Raw genomic sequence first — 20531 nt, forward strand, 5'->3', positions numbered from 1 at the left:
CGAGGCTATATGAGACGTGGATCTACAGCTTAACTTGGGATCAGAACCACATGAGCTCCCCCGCGTACCGAACCCTGGTTCTCCAAAGCCAAAGGCACGTACGCTAACCGCTTAGCCACGAGTGAGCTTCATATACAGCACATGAGAAACAGATACTGTCAATTGTTATTGGGCAACAAATGACATACCTTTTTTGTATGTGACTCAAAAGCCCGTTTTTTTTTTTTACGATTTTCGGAAACTACGCATTAGAATTCACCAACAAGCATGTTATTTTCAGTGAATCTTGATGTGATCATTCGAATGATATGTGTTTCATCTTTCGCCATTATTTAAGGCAAAAAGAAATCAAAGATTTAAGAGTTAATGTTATTTTAGGTTATAGTTCTCATTAACCAAGCAATGTCTGGTCGATCTGCTAATACCAATAATGAATAGGTTAATGGGAGTGAATCTTTCATCTCAATAAGAGGCACCGTTATCGTATAGCGTCATTTTTTTTTAGGTTCCAAATAAGCACGGGATCACGATGGCTCATTGGTAGAGCGCTTACCTCCGGTGGTTGAGGTCCCTGGTTCGATCCCCGTCCAAGTAAGTTTGTGATGGATAATATCGTGTGCGTGGGTTTTCTCGGTATACTCTCGTTTCCTTCCACATTCTCATCCTACCGATTCTTCCATCATCGTTTTCTTGCCTTAATCATCCGTCTCCCTTAGCCTAAAAGAGATAATCGTGGGACGTTAAACTGAAAGAAAAATATTTTCGAATTTGATTTTTGCATAATCATTCATTCTTCTTTCAGATAAATTCTGATTACGGAGGGTGTTGCTAAAAATTCTCACTTTTTGATAACTATGGCTTTATTTTGGTTTGGATAGGTTAGATTATATTACGTTGTATTTACCTTCATGGTTTACCCAGTATAGATGGACAACAGCTTTCAAAAAGGTATGCACTATATTCTCTTGTTTCACTGTTGGTCTTACTCCATTGTGCAAACTGTATTTCTGTTCCATTTACTTCACATATTACTCACACATTAATTACGCTTCACTACCAACAACGCATTTCTCCTGTAAACTTTCGGTTCTTTTATATACTTTTGGCCCGCCATGCCGCAATTAGAATTAACCCCTTCTCTCTTATCGGTGCTATTAAGTTCACTTGATACTGGAATTTACTATATATATCGTCCGTATTTTGCAAAAAGGGAGTAACTGACATTTTGGGCGAAATTGAGATAAGAGCATTTTGAACTTGAAATTAAATACTCCATCATCATGCGAAACGGTTATAACTACAACCCAACCAATCCAGAGATAACTAGCGGTATAACTGCCCCAAAAGTAGACTGTAGTATACAGAAATCAACTCATTTTGCCTTCTGAGAAATGTATAACTTGTCAGTTATCCCCTTTTTGCAAAATAGTGACGATACATATTAAGAAATAAATGTGAAATAATTTCCTAAGATGACCAGGGTAGATTTTTTATAGCTGCTTAAGGAATTAGATTTTTAGACAAGGCGCTCTTTCCTTACAACTAAATTTGCTGTTTCCATTTGATTATAACCTAATCAATTCTAAATGTATTGAACTAAATTTTAATCTTTCTTATGTGTTCTATGTTCTTGTGCAACACCGTGTTATTAAGGTCAGGACCTACTATTAACATCTGTTCCGAATGAGGACCGGCGCTTCTATCCAGTGAAGTTCCGGATCCTCAGATTATGATGCAAGATCAACTCTCCCAATATATGCCTTTCTAACTACAATATCTCGCCTCCAAAAAAAGGAAAAGCTGACTTCTTCCAGGACCACGCTACCGCTTCCGTATGTATTGAACTAACTAGATTGTGAGAGGAGTCGTAGAAATAGAAGTATTCATATCAATGTGGCAAGTTCTTCACAACTTAAATATAACAAATTTTAAAATGAATTGGATACATACCAAGCTTTTTAAACTTCCAATTTATACTATGGATAACTAAGTTATGGAAAATGCTATTTAAAAATTTTTTGATCCATCTAGCTCTTTGTCGTCTTTCGACACATAGAGAAAAGTCAGTAACAGACATCAAGGAGAGAATTTAGACTTCCAAACTATACATTAGTAATGGAAGTGTTATACGTAGCATGGCGATTTCCATTTGTCTGTTCATCCGTCTGCCTGTCTGTCAACAGATATCAAAGGAGGTTCTTTCAAAATGAATTTAGAGTCCCAAGAACAGATTCCACCTCTACCATTTCTGGTTGCAATGTTAATCTCCGATAGAGTAAGAATAGTCAAAGATAACGAGAAATGTTTTATATATATATATATATATTGGTTTGGAATTACTCAAGAATTTACTCCTTTTTCTGGTCGTATCACTACACTAAAATCGAAAGTGGCTGAAATCTACTCCAATTTTCGGTTCAGTCTTGATCCTATCCTTATAGAGCGAAAGTGATAATGTTTATTATTATTATTATTATTATTATTATTATTATTATTATTATTATTATTATTATTATTATTATTATTATTATTATTATTATTATTATTATTATTTGAATTTAGATCATTATCTAACTCCAGTCTTATCTCCCTATTCTAACTGAAAGTGGTGAAAAGTCTACCATATCTGGTTTCAATATTAATCGCTATAGAGGCAGAACAATAAGAAAATGGCAAGAAATAGTTCTTTCCTATGGGTTCAGCATCTCAAGAATAGATTTTATCTTTGTCCTGATCCTCCTATTGAACTATTTACGATTTCAATATTACTGCTCCTTTGTTTTGCTTTTTGTCATAAGATTTTTATATATAGTAAAATGGTTTTATTTTTATTATTTCATGTCCATGTAAAATAGTACAATTAATAAATAACATCAATTTTCATTGCTGCCTAAAATGCTATAGAAAAATTATAAATTAATTGTAAATTTATTTATTTATTTTGCGAATTACTATGCAAAACAGCAAAATCCATCAAGGACGCTCATATCTTGTATTAATAGTTTAGCTCGAAGAAAGATCCTAATTGTGAGTCTCGGATTTACAAGAAATTAACACAAATACTGTATTTTCAAGTAGAAATTGTTTCATTTATTTCTGTCCACTCATAAAAATACAGGGATAGTCGTGTTTTATGGTACAAAACTGTACGCAGTAAAGCTGAGAATGCTCACTCCAACTTATAATTTTCTTCTTAAAATTATTAGAATGGAAATGATAATGATATGGCCTTTTTTATTTTTTTTATTTTTTATTTATTTATTTTTTTTTTTTTTAGTCTAGCGGCTAAAGGGTACATTTTGGAGCACGAGGTCCCGGAGGGAAAGAGAGTTGAACGCATTGCTGTTGTTCAGATATTACCTTATACACAGAAAGGAAAAGCGTATGTGGCGTACGTATAAACATAGGTTACATGCGTAAATCCTGTAGTTTTTGAACTTAACGTACATTTAACATCCTGCAGTAAACATATAACTGAAAACTTATTTTATAATACTTTCCGTATAAGTGACCCATCTATACGTACTTTCGGTATGAAAGAAAAAAAAACTGTATATAAAGTTTATTCAAGGAACGTTCAGTACCTCATGTAAACAAATACACGTGGTGATTGTTTGATTTTATTGGTTAGAGAGCCTTAGAACACCCATGCGGCAGAAGAAAATAGTCCTTGCTTATAAGGCTCATTACCAGAATTCCTTAAAATTAGACAACAGAAACAACACTTTATTTAAGAAGTAAATTGAATTAATACAATAAAAGAAAATACGCATGCATTGAAAGTGGTTTTGTCCCAACTTTAGCGCGAATCACAGTTAACAATATGGTCACATGCGGGAGATAAGTAAAACATCGACAGGGTACAAACAAGCACGTGCTTCTCGAAAGAAGCGCTGACCGATAGCCAATCATCCGATGACTGGCGGAGTAATACAATTCTGCAATATTTACATCAAGATCAGAAGGTTCGTTGAATGAACTTTAGGTAGCAACAATCTCACATGCAGATAAATGTACCGTATATAACATATAGCTGATGTATGTAACATACGTATACATATGTAATATACGGAAAACTGTAAGATGCCAGACATCCTGCAGAGGCATGATGGAACATCTAAAGGCAGTACGTATGTAGCATATGGATAACGTATGCTCTGTTCAGATTTCCGTAGTAAACATAGAGATTCCGTATATTTCTACAATATACCGCTGTCCGCGTAACGGATTTTTTTCTCAGTGCAATAAGTCCACGTCATATATAGCCTCGAAGATGAAATGGAAGGCCGAAACGTCAACAAACAAACAAAACAGTAGAGTCCCGAAAACTTGGTCTAAAGTGGACCGAAGGATGGCCAAGTTTGCGAAAATGCCGGGTTATCGAGAATGGGGTTAAAAAAGAATAAATACGAGTGTTTCCTCTGAAAATACAGCACTGTACTTGTATGTATTGGTTGCTTGAGAATATAACAGAGAATAAACTGCCCAATTACCCTCAAAAACAAAGGAAAAGTATGTACACTCATGTCCAAAATTATTGTCGCTTGCCTATAAATATGTTGTTGTAGGAATATAATTTGATAACGAATTCGCCCGGTATTTCTTATAATGTTACTATGTGTATAATTGGCAAAGACATGTATATGGAAAATTTCATGTCAAAAGACCAGTAAATAAGAACAATAAAACGAAAATAAAACTTTCTTGTCCATTTAGCAACATTTTGTTTTACTCATTCTAATTTTTGTATACATAATTCTTTTCCTATGAAATTTACCACAAATATACATTTACACGATTATACACATAGTATCAGTATTAAAAGTACCCTGCAAAATCATTATCAAATTATATTCTTACAAGAAGACAGTTATAGAGATGCGACAATCATTTTGGACATGAGTGTACCTTATGAAGTCACCACTGTACATGAAAATGAAAATTAATGAATACCCACTGTACAGTAATTTACCTGATATGATAGATCTCAGAACAATATTTTATGAAGGCGTAAACGGGTCTGCGCGCGGGTTTCTTTTTCGCCCTGCCAGGGTGGACCGACCTATCCCAACTACAGAGTTATCGAGTGCCGAGTTTTAGAGACTCTATTGTATACATAAAATGTAGATATAGGTTCTGAGTTATTTCTTTCTTTACATTTTAGTTCCAACTTTTTTTTATTTATTAGGAATATAATGGTTAAATTAGGATGAAAAGGGGACAGAGAGTTATTGATGCCTGAATTAATTGCCTTCTGTGAATGTGTTAATGATGTAAATCCCTCCACTGTACCACATACAGTACAATATATTTCTATCACATCCTACCCGTTTATCATTATTCTCTTGCTCAAAGAATACTAAAATGTATTTTCTGAGATAAAAACGAATTCATTACTTCCAAAATGTTCTTTTTTTCAGAAGTTGTGGGAGTTGATGGTGCATTTATTGAAGGAAGAAGTGCTGGTCATACAGGAAGAGAACCGTGGCCTAGTGACCATAACTGAGAACAGCGGCACGAGTTGAATGGAGAGAAAGTGAAAGACCATTATGATTACTTCATCGCACCAATGTTTCCACCTTCTTATTTTAAGAGCGATCATCTTACATTGCTTTAACTGTAACTCAAGTATATTTGTGTTTATACATGCAAGTCATCCCATTCTTCAAGTGAATTTATTTTGTTTTCCAGCAACATCATAGGAACTAAACCTTCACGTACTCTATTATTATTATTATTATTATTATTATTATTATTATTATTATTATTATTATTATTATTATTATTATTATTATTATTATTATTATTATTATTGCTACAGCACGTGATAAAATCGTGAAGTTAGTCGAATATTGACTACCGCCAATGGACCAAACTACGTATTTTGTGTTAGATCGGTGATCACACGTGGGCCGCGGTGGCTCAGTGGTAGAGTGTTTACCTCTTGTGCATGGGGTCCTTGGTTTGATCCCAGCTCGCGCAAAGCTTTGAGGTGGACAAACACCGTGTGCGTGGGTTTTCTCGGGGCTCTCCCGTTTCCTCTCACGCTATTCCTTTCAACATTTCCTTCATTTCTCATCATAACCGTCTTCTTTAGCCTACGTGGCATAGCTGTGGGACGTAAAACTTAAAACTTTTTATTTCATTTCATTTCAGTGATGACACACTCGCACTGGAGCTTCTGCAGCAATCGAATCGATAGAGTAACCATATTTTTACCTTTTAATAACGGAAGGGGGATTTTGAACATTTTTGATCACATATTTCGATACCTCTCAATTTTCCTCAGCAAACCTGTCTTCGTATTTATGAAATTATCATACAAATAGGTATATGTGTTGTGCTTCAAGTTATAGGTACATAACATACTGCTATCAATTTTACAGTGTTAATAAAAGACTTCAATAAAGATAATTAAAGATACCAACTAGGGTCTAAAGCTGAATGGCATTCATCAGATTATGGCTTAGACTGATGATGTTAATTGACTAGGAGATGATATGGGGACAATAGAAAGAAATACAGAGGCTTCATTAAACATCTACGGAGACATTGTGTTTAAAAGTAAATGCAGAGAAAACCAAATATATAGAAGTTTGCTGAGACTATAATACTGCGAACTATGAATACGTTAAAATATCAAGTAATACTTTCGACGAAGTAGACACTTTCAAATATCTAGGATCAATTAACTGAACAAAATTATATACAGACAAAAAAATAAATAAATCTCATGTAAAAGCAGAGAATTCGTGTTAATATTCAGTACAATCTCTTTTGTCTTCGCGAATTCTGTTCAAGAATTTGAAAATTATTAGGATCATTAAACCTAGGAGGGCCAAATGTACAGGTCATGTAGCCAGAATGAAAAGAAGTCAGAACTCTTTCAAAACTTTAACTGAAAATTCAATCAGAAAAAGAGCATTAGAAAGACCTAGGCGACAATATTATAAAGGATCTTACAGAAATAGAAATCCTAAATAGAAACTGGACCCAGTTGATTAACGACAGAAGTCAATCGAAAGCTTTTGTGAAAGATGCATTGAACTTTCGGGTATCGTGAGCACCCTTTGTAGTTAATGGTTAGCAGTCGCGTCTTCGACGTGGAAGACTCGGATTCAATTCCCGGCAGGAGTTCATATGGTTCGGATCCTACTTTAAGCTGTATGTTTACATCTCATATAGCCTCGCGGTTGAACAGGAACCGCTAAACCGTAACTCAACCGACCACTGAACCTTTGTATTCCATTGGCCACAGATTTAGATAGTTAACATTGAAGCTACTTCTCTCGAGCGTAGATGTAGCTCAATATAGAACATGTACGGTAACAATTACAGACCTAAAGTAGAACTAAACAAATGACTATTTATATACGTATCAAGCAGAAAATTATATATTAAGTCATATATACACGTTTTCCTTATCATTACATTTGGCAATGTCTAGAAAGGACAAAGAGGTTAAAATGAACTGTATACAGAAAGCAAAGAGTGCAACACAATCATATTTTTCATTTGTTTCTTGGAGCGGCTGAAAAATAAGATTTTTACTACACTCAGAACAATAAACGATTTTTAGGGTTTTAGAAATAGTTAAACAGGGGAAGAAGACAGGTTCTCAAAAACTGGTGGTCCCGGCAAGAACGGAGAGTCTGGTAACCCTAATTCCCAATTAAGTATTCTGCCTCTCGGCAGGTCCTGTGACTAATGAGGATTTTTTTTAATTTTAGATTTGGGGCTGGAAATGTTTCTTCCACTTTTCTCGATCTTCAGCTTCCTCTTTTAACTCCCAATATTTTCTCCTATCTGAAATCATCGATCAGTTGTGTTCTTCTTTCTATTCCTCGTTTCCCTTCCACATGTCCTTCTATGGCGGTGTGAAGAAGACAATTTCTTCTCAAGATGTGTCCAATCCAATTGGCCTTTCTACGAAGGATGGTGGCTAGAAGTGTTCTTTTCCCTCCTATCCGTTTTAAAACATCTTCGTTTGGTGCTCTCCCTGTGTGCATTTTATCTTCTCCATCTTCCTCCAACACCACATTTCGAAGCTCTCCAAATATCTCCTCTCTATCTTCCGTAATGTCCAAGTCTCTGAACCATACAGTCCAATGCTTCATATAATAGCACTTGACCAACTTCTTCTTAAGTCCAATATTGAGGCTGCTAGTTGAGAGTGATCTTTTCTTGTTTAATGCTTCTTTAGCTATGGCAATTCTTGACCTGATCTCTTTGGTACAGTAAGCGTCTCTTGTCAAAATACTTCCCAGATACTTGAAATTATCGACCTCTTCAAGTTATCTTTGTTATACTCTGATCCGTAAGGGCGTATTTCCACGGGATATTCTCATGACTTTCAACTTTTCGATGTTAATTTGCATTCCATACTGTTTTCCAGTGTCAATTATTTTGTCAATCATCTCCTGTAGTCCTTCGGTTTTAGGTATTGTAACCTTATCATCTGCATACATGATCTTGTTAATGATTTGTCCTCCAATCCTGAAATCTCCAATTCTCATTAATGCTTCCTTCATTAGACATTCACTGTAAATGTTGAACAATTGGGGCATTGACTACATCCTTGTCTGACTCCTCTTCCAATCTCAACACTATTGGTTTCTCTTTCATTCAAGTGCAATTTCACTCGTTGTCCTATGTACAGGTTTCGAATGAGTCGTCGATCTCTCCAGTTGACTCCGATTTCTTTAAGTATTTTCAGAAGTTTCATCCAACTGACTCGGTCGAAAGCTTTTCGCCAGTTGATGAAGCACAAACACAACTCTCCTTTTACATCAAGAATTATTTCTGATATAATTCTCATCAATCCTGTGTAGTTTGAAATCAGAATTGTGCTCATGTTGTTAGCTAATTTTAGTGTGGGAGAGAAGAAAGAAGGAGAGAGAGGGTGTCTCTTTGCCTGACACGATTATGGGATATGAAGGTGTATATTGGGTGGCCTAACTGCACGGCGTTAGCTGACGCAATTTTTTTGATGCGGAGTGTACCAAAAGCTCTACCTGTCATTTCCACACTCTACCCGGGCAATTTGCACGAACATTCTACATTTTTTAAAGTACTATGCACTATTAAAGTTGTCAACAAGAAACTTAGATGATATCTTAGTGACATTATAGGGTATACACTCTTATTATTTTATTTCAAATGTTTCAATGATAGGGTTACCAAATAAATTAGGAACAAAACGATTTTTCGGGAAATTTTCAAAATCTCCGTCTATTACTTTCCTTCCATATGTTATGTCCAAGCATAACATACAGAGTCTACTACGAGAAAGCTCACTTAACTGCAATACAAACACAAAACACAAGCACATACTTATACTCGAATTTTAATGTGAAAACGTTTAATGCATTTTTAAATGACAAATCAATCGCTGTCAAAATTTCCAAAATTTGCGTGAACACCAGGCTCTCACCCAGAAATTCTTGTTGCGAAGGGCCTGAGTTTTTGGTGGGGAGGGGTCCAATACCATAAGTAACTATTTCTATGTAGCGCTGAACGGGTGTTATACTACATCCGAAATGATTATAAGTAATTGTAAAGTACTTTCATCTATGTTTTCAGGGAAAAAAGGATAGTCTGCTTTTATAAGAGAAAGAGTAATTACAGATGAAGTGTAAGATCAAATTTTCATGCTACATCAATTATATTCCTATTAAATAAGAATAGTTTTATTAAGAAGGTGTACAAATGTATCTTGAGTTACGAAGTTTTGGTGGGGTGCGGACCCTTCATCTGTGGGTGAGTCCCTGATGAGCACTTTTTTTTGACATGTTGAATATTATCAAAGAAGTGGGTTTTAAGTTCCTTTCTGCCCCCATTTGCTGCAAAGTGACAGACGATATCCAGTCACATTGACCATACTGATCTTTAGCGATTTTTAAACTTGTAACCTACCACTTACCTCCCCTCGTATATATTTGAACATAAGCACAAGATACAGAAATATATTGATGTCATTCTGTGAGGATTGCATAATTAGATATTGATAATTGTCTAAAATGTATACTTTAGTCTGAAACGAACTAAATTTTTTGATAGAAAGCTCCCTACCTCCTTGTATATAGGTAAGTCATTAGTTAAGCTACCTATTAGAAACTCACACCTAATTAAAGCTAAAGAGCAAGGTGAATATCCCATTCGTTTGTCAACAGGAAACTGAATCATCTTTGGACGTTGTACTTGGTTTAGGTTTCAATACTTGTGTATATGTACGTGTAAGAAAGAGTCCAATATGTGAGGTTGATGGCCTCTCTTTTGTCAGAACAAAAATCACAGACATTGAAACAACAAGCATGCTTAAGGCTTTCCTTAGCCGTAAGGATTTTATGGTGTCTTCTCTTTTGTATTTTTTATACACTAAAAAAAATCATGATTTTTTGCAAACTGCCTTAAGCAGAGCAGGAGAATGCAATTTCTTTCTTAAATTAGCAATTAGCTTTTTTTAAAAGAAATTAATAAAATGTGTAACAGTAGTGGATAGCTTTTCACATGACTATGCTTTTCATTTTACATGTGTGTAATTTTTTTTTCTTTTTCTTCCTCTATTGGACAAGATTTTCACATATGTATATATATAAGTACCTATACACGCGATATAGAGGTACAAAAAGATGCATGTACAGGTACTGTTGGTTTAGGACATCTAAATAAGAATGTTTCAGAGTGAAAGTAGGGAACATATTTTGTATTCATCAAATATGTAGACGACTGACTTTCTTTGGTTATTTGAGAAACCTTCTCTTTCACGTTTTCTTTGTGATGAATCAAGAGGAAAAAAACACATACTCCATCGTGTTTAGTCTTGTTATTGGGAAAATTCAAATATGCCATGTAATAGAATTTATTTATTAATTTTATTTTTTTTAGTTAATTGAAATATAGTTATTTTCGTTTTTTGTCACATGTCTGATACAGTTACCAAACTATAAACAAAAGAATCAGCAGTACTGCTGTCACATACTATGGTAATTTATGGTGTCACCTTTACTTGCTTTACACACATTCCTGTAAGTTCTACTTAAACTAGAAATAAAAATCGCTGAGCGAAGCAACGTTTTAAATAAACGTTGGTTTGCTCAGCGATTTGTATTTCTAGATTAAATTATTTAAGATAGCAAAGCTAGTATGAATCAGTTAGTTACTGTTAAGTCCTAGAATTAAGAAATAAAAACAGAAGACAAATGTGACAGATTCTTGTTTTTTAATGGTAATTTATGGTGTCACCTTTACTTGCTTTACACACATTTCAGTAAGTTCTACTTAAACTAGAAATAAAAATTTATGGTGTCACCTTTACTTGCTTTCGATATATATCCATACTAATATAAGAACTTTTCCTTTAGTTAAATTTGAACTTAAAGTTGTAGCAATATCTTAGTTGGTTAGTAATAAATCACAAACCATCCTATGAACCAAGTTACATGAGTTATTTATAAGTTCTAACACCGGCTCTAATTCTAAAAACACATCAGATGGACACGATAAAGCTCTATGTGGTGTGCCAAGTTATAGTGCATACGAAAACAATAAAGAAAAAAGTCACAATGAGCATTCGGCTTTATTTAAAATCTACAATCTGTGAAAGGTTGTATTTATCATCTTGTGATAAGGTTTGAAGAAATCACGTGTATGTATGTAAGTTTGTACGTTCATTTCCATGTAGAATATAAACAGTTTAATAAACTAAAATGCATAATTGAATAATAATAAAATTTTAAAAAGGCTAGAATAAAATAATTTCAAGAGTGTTACTGGTACTGTCCGAATTTAGTTGCAACTAAGTTTTAAGCTACTTCTTGTTTGAAAACTCTGAATCGGAAGCAATGGACAAAAACTGGAGCAGCCGATTCAGTTTGAAAGTTCTTATTTTAAATCAAAAATGTTAAATTTACTCTATTATGATGTATACTTACAATGTGTAAATATTTTATGGTCAGATTGAATAGTGTGCTTGATTGAAAGTACAGTATTCTATTATTCCTCTTTCTTTTGAAACGTAATTGTGGATATTAGCCAGCGCATAGTTAATGTCAGAACTTACGGACAATTGCCAACATCGGACCGCTATTTTTGACCCTTTTTATCCGTTAAAATGAGGGATTGAATGTTTTTAACTTTTAATATAACTCACAGAAGCACTAGATAAAGACGAGATAAAAAATATTCTTAATGCTATTAACGCAACAGGATATCCTTCTGGAACTGTGCCTAGTTTTATAAAACATGTTTAAGATAGCCAGTAGTTTTCATTCCCGTCTCCAAAGTCCATGACGAGCGCTCCTAAATTCTCTTGATATGTCCTCTATAAAATAATACGATGTATAGTACAATAACAAACTAAATTAACTTCTCTTATCAGTAGTAAAACTTTCAAAAAAGGTTAAGGCGATGTTCGTACTATCAATGAATCAAATCGATACCACTTCAGAGTTATAGAAGAGAAATCATGAGATGGTCCCTGAAGTTTCTTCCACACGCGGAGGGAAAATGCAGCCATTACTTTGGTGCTAGTGTTACCAACCACGGTTACTCTGTTTTACACCATTAAGAAAATTGCCATTATAGATGCACCGAAAAAGTCTCGACATGTGAGTAGTCAACGCCGCTGCTAGCTGTCAGAAACCTTCTCTTGCTGGCTACCCTTTAGCTAGTTGCCACTACGGAAGAACAAGAAGATAGACCTGCCCAGGGACGTACGCAGGGGTGGGTCCTGGGGGGTCCGGACCTCCCTAAATTTCGACTTGTGTAAATTTTGCCTAATTTTAGGGGCAATTTTAGGTATTTTAATATAAAATACCCTCATATTTAGTTTTGATCCCCCGCCCCTCCGAAATAAATTCCTGCGTACGCTACTAGACCGTTGAATAATGTCATTTGTAGGTCTTGATCTTAGACGGGAAAAGTTAATTCTGTTTGTTCGCAAACTATACTTCGAAACTTTCTCAGTGTTCTGATCTCCAGCACACACAATCTCTTTCTTCAGTATTTCATTATTTAAAACACTGATAGGCAACTACTGCCCGCGGGCCAGACGCAGCTCCCTGAAAGGTTCTATCATACACACGACATAATTCCTAATGTGGCAAATTTTACTTCACTTCTGAGAATCAGTGTATCTCAATTCTAACCAGATTATACGGAAATTTTAGAAATACATTCAAAATTTGATTCATCACATTTCTCTTCATAGTCTTTTTATCATTATTAGAGCTTAGTACTATTACAAGGATTTTGTAAAATATACCTTCTTCTTCTTCTCAGCTTTTTTTTTTTTTCGGTTAGCTGGAGTTAGGCTCTCGGATCACTGTCCTCGTCCATTACAATAAATAAAAGAACTTAACACTAATTACACAGATAATCAATGGTTGTGTATACCTAGGGTAATGGAATAGATAGTGGACTCCTTTTATATCCGGTACAATTTTGCTCCTAAACTAGAAACTTATGATGAAATGTCAAAACTTTTGGGTAGTTATTTTCTGTCACTGAAGAAATTTCTTCTTTAGCAGACCAAATCATTCATGTGTCATTAACATTTTGTTTTAATATATGTCAAGCCTCATTCACTGTTACACGTCGACGAACGTAGTAATTTTAAATATATTACAATATTATATAATGTATAGATAATTCCACGTGTTCTAAAAATGGCGCCCATGGGCAACAGAACGTATTCTTCAGGTCAACATAAAGCGTAAATGCTATATAATGGTTATACCCTCCGGGACCTCCTTCAGTTGCTATGGGGGATCAAAAAGTTTCACTATGGGGCAACGTCAAATATTAAGTTGGAACCATTAGCATTGCTCAATGAATCCATCAACCAGTTACATCGATTGTTACTCTAATAAGCGGTGCTAGTGTCTACGTTTATCGACTTAAACTGCCATTTGGAAAGAATGGATGTAACTAGTTGATGGGTTGGTATAGAAGGCGCACCCAGACCATAGCCAGTCGGGAGACTTTGAATTTAGCACAAAGAAGCTGTCATAAAGTTTGTGGTCCCTTTGGAAGAAGAAAAACTAAACGTTGCCATACATAGTTCCTTCGTTTCCCTCACCCCTTTTCTCTCTCTTTCTCTTTTTTTTCTTCCATCCATGTGTCTAACAGTGTGTGGGGGCGGGAGATGTATGTGTGGGGGAGATTGTGTCAAAGAAAAAGGATCATTGACAAAGATCTGGGAACAGTTCGGGTTCAGTTTTTTGCCTGTCAGTTACTTTTCAAGGGAGAGAAAAACCAAACAGGACAGTATGAAAAAAAAACCTCACAAGGGGGCCGCATCCCTTTGTGAGCAAGTGGCTGTCTTTAGACTGAGACTACTATAGATCCACTCTATGGTTCTTTGCGACGTTGCCACATAGTGCAATTCGCTTCTACAGACGAGAACGCGAAAGGTATACCATTAGTATATTTCTCTCTTTGCTTTGACTTGTAGAATAGTGCTCTGTAGTCCGCGGACACTATTTTTAGAACTCCTGATATATAATTTATAGATATATATTAAAACCGGGAGTGATAGACACTTACTACTTCTTCCGGTTATGGAGCAAATGTGGTAATAGATAGCGATAACCTATTTTCTGCACTCGATTAAGCTTCCGAAGAATATTTCATCTCAAACTTCATTCTTTTAATATTATCGTAAGTTGTGGAAGTAATTACCATTTCTAGTTTGAAGATTATCTTCATATAACGAAAACGGTAAGAGAAAGCAGCTTTTTCGTATAGCTTCAGGGTCCCAGGAATAAGTTTTGTCTCTGATCTTCATTCCTGTCTTGCAACTGAAAATTAAGCTACTCGTGGCTAAGCGGTTACCGCACATGCGTTTGGCGTGGGAGACCCGAGTTCGATTACCGGAGGGAGCCTCAAGTGTTTCGGATTCCACGTTGGACTGTACGTCCGCTGGAGAAAGGAAACGCTATACTCAAAATTACAAATCACTACACAACTGGAAGTTATAGATCCACTACGACCAGTTTCAGTATATAATGCACATAACTTGTAGGTCTACCGTTGTTTCACAGTGTTAAATGAAACTCGTTTGTTCTAATACTGTGGTGTTAAATGAAACTCATTTGTTCTAATACTGTGCCGCCATCGCTAATTCCTCACTCAGATTATTTAGAGCAGGTATGTGATACTCGCGGGCCGTGTGCGGTCTCTGGCTAATTTTTCTGCCGCACTCGATTCACCACGAGAAAATAACAAACAAAATATGTCATTTACAGTGTAAACCATTTTTCTTATTTATGAAAACTAACAAGTCCACATCGAGATCCAGCTTAACAGAAATTCCTCCGAGGCGTTAGTGAGAGCAGCAGGTTTCCCGACACTTGGAAGCTGGTTGCAGGGAAATGTGTCAGTTATAGGGAAACAAAGAATAGGTATCCTTTCTTTGTTCTTGCTATTCCTTCTATACTTTTTCAAGAATTACAGTATTATGTATAATTTTATGCATTTACTCATTCTTTTCCAAATCATCGTTAACCATTATTTTTTTACGGCCCACACTATTGTACACCGATGGTTATTTGGCCTATTTGATATACTAAGCTTATGATTTAGAGGAACTACCGTCGCACGGTACCAAATATAAATAAAGTGTAGGGGCCGCGGTGGCTCAGTGGTAGAGCGTTCACCTCTGGTGTATGGGCTCCCTGGTTCGATCCCAGCTCGCGCCCTGTAAACTTTGTGGTGAACAAATACCGTGTGCATGGGTTTTGCCGGGGTTCTGCTGTTTCCTGTCACTTGCTTCATTCCACTAATTAATTCATTTCTCATAATCACTGTCTCCTTTAGCCTAACCGGCATAATCCTGGGACGTAAAACTGAAAGATTTTTCATTTCATAAATAAAGTGTAACACTAGGATGCTTTTGCAGAGACTGGTCTGGATTATATGGTGTGATATAATCTTTTTTATATGTAATGAGAGAATTATTCTCAGACAAATTTTCTTGCGTCGTTTCTTAGTATTATTCAGATTAAACATGTCGCCGAAGTTAAAGCAAACATGAGCTTTAAACGTCTGATAATTGTATCTTATAAATTAGAAGTAATTTCCTAACTTTCAGTAGTAAATTTGGTAGCAGGTCTGTAACTTTTAGTAGATGTTGTTGTACTTTCTAATTAGGAGGGGGGGCTATACAGAAAAAATCCTGTATCTTCAGGTTGGGGGTTGACGACAAGTAAGCTGCCCATTGTAAAAACAATTGTCAAATCAAATGTGGATTTTGTAAAATATACCATTGTCCTGTTAATAAATTATATTGACCTGTGTAAGCTTTTGTTTCTTTCTTTGGTGCCGTCCTTAAAAACTTTTACCCATCAGTGTTTTAAAACATTGTTGTTCCTGACTGACATTTAGACATTTTCATTTTTTAAAAAAAATACGTGAATATTTCCATTAATGCAAGCCAAAATGAGAGCTCTATTTTATATATTTTGAAATACCGTGTACCAAATAAGCTATTGTACAGACAGTAAAGATGATAACGCGAAGGCTACATGTCCTTTTTATCGTAGATAACCAACAATTCCTTGCTACTACGCAGGTTGCGTAGAAGTTAGGGAATGACATGGATTTTTAACTATACAATACGTTAAAGTCCCCGTTAAATGTGAAGGTGTTATCGAATTGCCTCCCATTAACGAACTAGACTGACATAATCGTTCTAACTTTCTATTGCAAAAACACAAAATTCAAAAACTCGCTTTCGTCCATGACTTATCGTGTGGGGTAACGGACGGACGGAAGTACTAACAGCATAATCTTATAAGTCTCACTCTGCGATTTTAATAAACTCTGGTAAATGATAAAGAGAATCAAAAGTGATGTGAAAGTTGTATCTTTTTAACATAGGCAACCAACATTTCTTTCCTGCTGTACAGGTTGCATAGGAACTAGGAAATACCATCCCACTAGCGTAATCCTAATAAAACCACGTATAGACGGACAGATAGAGAGCCCATGTATTTCCTATACGATAAAGGAGATAAGTGACACTTGCAATTGAACTATAATTCTAAAGAAAACTGGAGTAATGAATTGAACAGGACGAAACGAAATACATAAGAGAAGCCAAGAACACGATCCAAGCGCTTGCCTCTGGTGTGTGGGGATCCTGGTTCGATCGCTGGTCAAGTAAGTTTGTGGTGGACAACATCGCGTCCGTGGATTTTCTCGGGGTTTCCTTCCACATTCTCATTCCACAAATTCTTCCATCATTATTCAGTTGCCTTAGTCATCGTCTCCCTTAGCCTACAGGGTATAATCATGGGACGTTAAACTGAAATATTTCACTTTACGAATACGAACCACATTGTATGATAGAGACTTAATGAGATGTTATCGAATCAAGACTACGTACACCAAATAAGCAATGGTAGAATTGGGAACAAATTAGTACTGATGTGCTTAGAACCATATAAAAAGGACACGAGCAAAATAAAGTTAGCTGTTTGTATAAATACTCGTACTGTTTATTAAAACTGACTTTAACATCATTTTAGCATAACAGAACTTACATTAAATTTTTAACCTGATATGGTATTTGGTATCTTAATTTACTATTATACCAGTATACCATCAGGCCTGGATGTAGAATGTGGCCAGAGGGGCTAAGCCCCAATGCGAACACCTTCATTCCCATTTGTAACTTTCAGTTATTTTACTTGATATATTATACTTGTACCTATATGCATGAATGTAAGGTAAACTCAAGCCAGCTCCAATCCCTTAAAAAAATAAAAATAAAAAAAAAGAGTCCTATTCCCCCATGTTATTGTTTTTCCTATGGGCTTGTGTGCCATACTGGTTCAAACTGGCCCAATTCGACTACCGATAAGGTCATCTGAATAAAAAGAATAAATCATTCTATTTAATAAAGAAAGCGTTGATTGAGCTGAGCGAAGCGAAGCTCTTATACTCGGGTTAGCCGTTTGGTTGTCCGCGAACTCCTCCTAGACCGTTTGGCCGATCTCAACCAAACTTAGCACGCTGATAGAGTATGTCGTGCTGAGTGACAACATAGGTCGAAATAAAAAAATCCGATGTACCATCGAGGAATAATCACCGAAAAACGCTTCCTCCTAGACCGTTTGGCCGATCTCAACCAAACTTAGCACGCTGATAGAGTATGTCGTGCTGAGTGAGAACATAGGTCGAAATCAAAAATCCGATGTACCATCGAGGAATAATCACCGAAAAACGCTTCCTGATTACGTAGTTTAAGCTCGCTCAGCTCATTTCATTGCAATCGGGTATATCCATTGCATTCCTAGTATATCTTCTATGTTTAACTTCGTTTTTTTTACCACTTACGAATGTAGATTGTTGTCATTATAACCAGAATACTAGCCTTCAATTGAAAGTTTCCACCGATGTACCGATAAAGGTACGTACAGTATTTGTATATTAAAAATTTAGTCAATGTTGAGACTGTATCTTGTCAATACGAGTAATATAGATATCATAAAATAATAAATTGTGTCTACATGGTTAACCCATTAGTGCCCAGAATTCCCCAGTGGTATTTTGAAAAGTTTCTTTTCGCCTATTTGGTCTTAATACTACTCTAAAATAGAAATTAGAATGTTTTTGAAAAGTATTTATTTTTTCCCTGTTTTTTAGGCCGGCAACATAAGTTACCAAATGGCACATACATATTCAAAAAAGGGAAAATTTTGGAAAGTTACAATTTTGAGGGAGAAAATACACTGAGAAAACATAACTATTAAAATCAAGTTAATCCATCCTTTACAGACCTTCAATCCTTCCTTCTGGAGTCTTTGAAATCAATCCAGTTGAGTCTTTCTCCTCAAAACACATTGTAGCCAAAAACAATGCTAACCTTACGTCAATATATCATACAAAGAAAATGCAACGATGCTATGACCAAACAGACTCCAAAGTAACTTCATGGTTAAAACCTGCAACGTCAATCCATGAATTTCTGCGCTATAACGAAAAATCGCCGTGGCAACTTAAGTTGCCAAGGGGCAGTAATGGGTTAACATGCACCCTTTCGGTGCGGGAGACCCGGGTTCGATTTCTGGTGCAGATACTCTGCTTCGTTTCCCATGTTAAACTGTAGATTAACGTCCCATGTGGCTTTGAGGTAATGTGTGGTCAGCACATCGGCTCCACTCTTTATTAATGTTGAATTTATAGACCAAACTCCGCTATTCTTTCTTTTAAGTGGCTTCCCGATTGTCCTCATGACGTTGGGAGGTGGACGCCGCAATGCTAATATCTTTAACGAGTACGATCATACATCTGACCTCTGATCTATCCCAATACTGTTTGATTTCGCTGAAGACATAGTTTATCAATAAATAAATAAATTATCAAAATGAATAAATAAATTACCAAAATAAATAAATGAAAATATAAATCTGTAAGCTTAATGTTCCAAGAAGTCTATCTGTAATGAGGAAGTTCTATTTTTTATATTGTACGTAGAATATTATATTTTGAATGAGGTACTTACTCTGCAATGCCCAAAGTTCATCACGCTGCAGATTTACCAGGAAATTTTCCATGGCAGAAAAACACTTCGAGGAGATTCCAGCGGCATTCTGATAGAAGCCTCTCCAGAGCGGCGCCAAGCGATAAGGGTTATAGAGAGACGGAAACGATTTCAACGTATGATTACGCCGCACTTGAGAAGATGCCACGGCCGAAAAAGAAGACACAGATGTTAAGGATGATGATGGTGTTGATAACAAAATAAGTGAGAACAACAGCAGAAAAGTCATCACAGAGAACGAGGAACTCATGTTCATTGGAGGTACTGCACAGCTAAACTGGCCTGTTTCCTTGCTGGCATCGTGTATAGATAGCCATCCATATAGCTTTCACTTTGGGCCACTTCCGAAAGAGCCTCCTCTGAACAATCTTAAAGGGCGGAGACATAAGCCACACTCACTACAAGAAACTGTGGAGTGTACCTTAGCCGCGAACAAACAGAATAAAATAAACAATATTTTTCTTTTATATTTCCCTCTATTTCGCTTTTTAACGTATGATAAAAGCCTAGGTCATGGATATCTAGAATTTTTATAAGTTCTATATTTGCGATATTTATTCATTCCTTTCAAATGCTTGTTATTACATAACCATGTAATAACACCAGTTCCTACTATCCATATAACGCTTTCTTTCACTGTCTTCTTCGGCATTGCCGTTGTGGTTTAACTTACAAACTGGTTTCTTATTATTACTACCGCACCAGGAGAAAGTGTTTTTAAGATCAAGGTCGTAGCGTGGATTGATTCAAAGATGCTTTCATATAAGATTATGCATTTAAAAAAAGAAAAAGAAAAAACTTGTATTCCTTGGGCCCATATATGCAGGATGACAAAATGCATTAGACTTACAGGTATTGTAGACACAACCAATAAGGCGTGTCACGCTGCAAGTAAGTGTTCGTATTTTACGGTCAGGAGGCCTGGGGTTCAAATCCCATTGCCAGCCAGTCAGATTCAGTTTTTTCCCCAGGTTTTTCTTGA

General features: G+C 35.8%; 1 protein-coding gene across 1 annotated transcript in view; it reads right to left on the reverse strand.

The window, feature by feature from the left end:
• LOC145690161 (O-acyltransferase like protein-like) overlaps window positions 1-19882 on the reverse strand; it is a 186092-nt gene extending 166210 nt beyond the window's left edge. The window contains exon 1 of the mRNA XM_081764781.1: window positions 19511-19882. Within this exon, the coding sequence (XP_081620907.1) occupies window positions 19511-19805 (295 nt within the window). The 5' untranslated portion in view covers window positions 19806-19882. The remainder of the gene's footprint in view (window positions 1-19510) is intronic.
• Window positions 19883-20531: the final 649 nt, after the last annotated feature.

Source organism: Thermobia domestica, chromosome 7 (genome assembly GCF_964235325.1).
Source record: "Thermobia domestica chromosome 7, izTheDome1.hap1.1, whole genome shotgun sequence".
Taxonomy (NCBI): domain Eukaryota; kingdom Metazoa; phylum Arthropoda; class Insecta; order Zygentoma; family Lepismatidae; genus Thermobia; species Thermobia domestica.